This window comes from Fukomys damarensis, unplaced genomic scaffold (genome assembly GCF_012274545.1).
Source record: "Fukomys damarensis isolate Sample0158 unplaced genomic scaffold, DMR_v1.0_HiC HiC_scaffold_31, whole genome shotgun sequence".
Lineage (NCBI taxonomy): Eukaryota > Metazoa > Chordata > Mammalia > Rodentia > Bathyergidae > Fukomys > Fukomys damarensis.
In genome coordinates, this window is record NW_022900943.1 from 16,856,980 (window position 1) to 16,860,661 (window position 3,682).

Consider the following 3,682-nt stretch of genomic DNA (forward strand, 5'->3'; position numbering starts at 1 on the left):
GTTGAGGTCCTCTCTCTAGAACCTCTCAGAACTTTTAATAAAAAATGTGCATTGTGAGGCTCCAAAAATGGGGTAGAGTGTGCAAAGATTAAAAAGTAACTGGGCTGTGACACTTGGGCTTTGTGTAGCCTTTGGAAGACACCAGTGTTCAGAGGAGATTTGGATCTAATACAGCCTTCTCATTTCACCATAGGGCAATTATGGGTAAGGCATTTACTGGGGGCCTTCTCAAGTTTCCTTTCTCCATCATTGTGACAAATTCATTGGATTTTATCAAACTTGGAGGCCACTTTGAAGAGATTTCTTAGCTAGAAAATCTTTTTTGTACATTTTGAAGGCAATTTATTCCATATATTTTGAGTGTCCATATCAAAACCCACAGATAAATTTAACCAGTTTTTGTCAAATATCATCTATATTAACCATTAAGTGCTGTGGTGGTCTGTGGAGTTAGAAACTGTAATTCATGTTAAACAGGGAATTAATGCTAATGATAAATATATACTTGATGACAATAATATGAACAAATCACATTAATTGAATGCCTGTTTGGTAGGCATTGTACTAAGTACTTGAATCTTCTCAACACTTTATGGAAAGGGATTATAATAATCTATGAGGACACAGATTAGGAACAGTTATGGAATTATTCCATAAGGTAAAGGAGAATAAAACATATATGATATGAACAAGCATAGAAATGAATATTGATTTGTGAAACATTCATCATGAGTGAGGCAAAGTGCTATGTGAGTTCAGAAAAAACAATTTTCAAAAGACTTGATGACAGAATTTGACGTTTGTGATGGATAATTACTATTTGGTCACCCATCTCTCCTTCCTTTGGGGAATAGTACCCTCCTTGAGGAAACTATCTTATTTTTTATTTGGTACCGGGGATTGAACTCGGGTACTTGCGCTTGCAAGGCAGGCCACCGAACTGCTGAGCTAAATCCCCGGCCACTCTGGAAACTATCTTTTGAAATCTGGCTGGATATCTGGTTGGGCATATCAGAGTCCTTGGGCATTTCTGAATGGGCCCCAAGGGGAGAGGATGTCCTGCTGGTCAGTAAGACAGTGAAAACTAATCTGAGGTGTCCACACTCAATGTGGCTTTTTTCCAGGACTGTGGCAGGAACCAGCTATGGTAGGAGAGAATGGTGGTGTTGAGAGGCAGGGAAGGGTGATGAGTCAAGAGGCAGAAATCTGGTAATCTCGGAGGCATGGGGATTATGTCTTTGTCTTTACTAGGGCAGAGGATGCACCTTCTTCTGGGAATGACACTGCCTTCTTTGCAAAATGAAAATGTTATTAGAAAGTGATCTTAAAACCCCTGCACCACTAAGGATGTTCCCAGACCAAGGTTTGGTCTATTTGATGATAGGCCAAGATGCTCTCAGGCACACCAGCATAACTTAGGAACTTTACAAGGTGAACTCTAGGAAAGAGTAGAGGAAAACAACTCCCAAAAATACTTTTAAAAATAAAATTGGAATTGGAAAATTATAATTGTATATATTTATGATGTATAGTGTGATGTTATGATATACACTTACAATGTAGAATGGTTAAGTCAAGCTAATTAACATATCCATCGCCTTAAATACATATGCTTTTTGTGTGTGAATACTTGAAATTACTGACTTAGCAATTTTGAAATATTACAGTCATTGTGTTGTACAATAGATCTCAAAAATTATATTCCTCCTGTCTAACAAACTTTGTACCCTTTTACCACCCCTCAAAAGAAAATATTCTTTTCTGTTTAAGAGAATAGCTAAAATGTCCTGGTGGGTTGTATTCGATACCTTCAGTGGTTTCTCTATCATATTTCAATTTCAATTAAATGCATAAAAAAGAGGAGAGGCCATATAACAATTCGGACTCACTGCAAGGGCTATCTTGGCTACTTTCTCTTTTTTTCCCACAACCACTACAAGCCTCTATTGTAGGGACAATCTGCCAGATCAAAGGAGAGAGAAAACAGTGTGGCCGAAACAGGGAGCACTTCTTATAGGACGGGGGTGGGGCTTATAGGAGCTGGGGTGGGATTGAGTGATGTAGTGGCTAGGGATTGGGGGGAGCTTGTGACATCACTAGGAGGGTCTTCTCTCAGAGGGAGGAAGAATGCTGTCCTTTAGTGGGAGAAGCCATACTTTTAGGTGAGAAGCAGGGCATTATGGGAAGAAGGCTATTCTTTTTATGCAGCGGCCATTTTAAGGTGAGAGAAATCTTAACATCCAGGGTTTTGTTTTATGGTTATTGGGCGAAGGTCTCTTCTGGAGTTGCTTCAAGCTGACAAAGGGGCAAAGGGTGGGGCTAAACCTGGATCTGGTGGGGGCAGCGGTAGGTGGGGGCTTCTTCCCTCTGCGCTGAGGTCGATACCCCGCCATGACGAGTCCCGTGACTGTCCAGGTGGTAAATTTGGCTACTTTCTTGACATTGCAAAAGTCTTCATCTGTGAAATGTGGCCGTATGAACACTATTCCTACATCTTTTCATTGTTTTCACGATCTAAAGAATTGCAACGTCATGATTGCAGTAGAAAGTTATTATTCACAGTTATTGTGCTATGACCAAACGTTTCATGATCCTGCAGCAAGTCATTTGTACTCCAGGACGAGGACAGTGAGAGCAGCAGCTCTCAGGACAGTAGCCTTAATAGGTACAAAAGTGTCCCGCGGGTGATAGGAGATGCAAGCAAAAAAAAAAAAAAAAAAAAAAGTTTCTTCCCTCCTTTGGGTTTAATTTTTAACCCCTTTTTTTCACTTATATTTTCTCTTTGGTTTTGGATTTTAAGTTGAGCGTTATGGGGAGAAGGCAGCAAATCATGAAGAAGGACTTTGCATGGTACCAGCACAGCATAGCGCCTGGGACCCAGTTCTTGTTTAATTTGGTTTTGTTCATTCCTTCTTGGCAGGGCATTGAAAAGAGTTTTAGCCTCTTCCTAATGACAGCGAATAATTCAGAAAAGGGTTCACAGTCAGTGTGAACGGAGCCTGTTTCTAAGCAGGAGATGGGCAGAGGGGGAGGCAAGGTCAAGAAGAGTAAGAAATTGTGCGCCTGTGTTGATGCTGTTGAAACCTCCACAACAAACAAAAGTTTCCACACTGCAAAGTGTTCCACGCCCTCAAGACAGTCTGGGAAAGTGGATGGTTGGGGTGGGTCCTGGGGATTGGAGGGCCTGACAGTGTGTGATTCCTGGCAACAAATGGTCGTGGTGGGTGTACACACACACACACACACACACACACACACACACACACACCCAGCACCCAGCCATACCCCTGGCAGAAGATAACAATTCTCAGCTCGCCTTTCCAGGGTTATTTTTGACCGGGGCTGTTAGCTGATGGCAAAAGGCTCCAGTCCCCTCTCAAGTTGTTCCAGGGAGGGGACTGTTGTTCCAGGGTGAAACTTGTGAGTGCGCTTTCCTGACTGCAGGGAGACCCGGAGGTCTGCAACCCCACACTCCCAGCTCTTCACTCGCTGAGGCCGCTTACAGGCGTCAAGGGGGCGGGGCAGCTGGCGCGAAACCCGGGCCTTTGGGTTACTGCGAAAGTGAGCACAGAAACTTAGGACTGTTCGGAGATTTGGCCGCAGAGAAATCGGGCGGGAGAAAACTTTAGAATAAGGCAGCGGCCCTGCTTCTGGGGGCCCGCGGGGAGGCGGGGCGCAGGGC

At 43.3% G+C, this 3,682-nt stretch overlaps 1 protein-coding gene across 1 annotated transcript in view; it reads left to right on the forward strand.

The window, feature by feature from the left end:
- Nucleotides 1–2,137: 2,137 nt before the first annotated feature.
- Pgm5 (phosphoglucomutase 5) overlaps nucleotides 2,138–3,682 on the forward strand; it is a 174,610-nt gene continuing 173,065 nt past the window's right edge. The window contains exon 1 of the mRNA XM_010605863.3: nucleotides 2,138–2,221. Within this exon, the coding sequence (XP_010604165.1) occupies nucleotides 2,180–2,221 (42 nt within the window). The 5' untranslated portion in view covers nucleotides 2,138–2,179. The remainder of the gene's footprint in view (nucleotides 2,222–3,682) is intronic.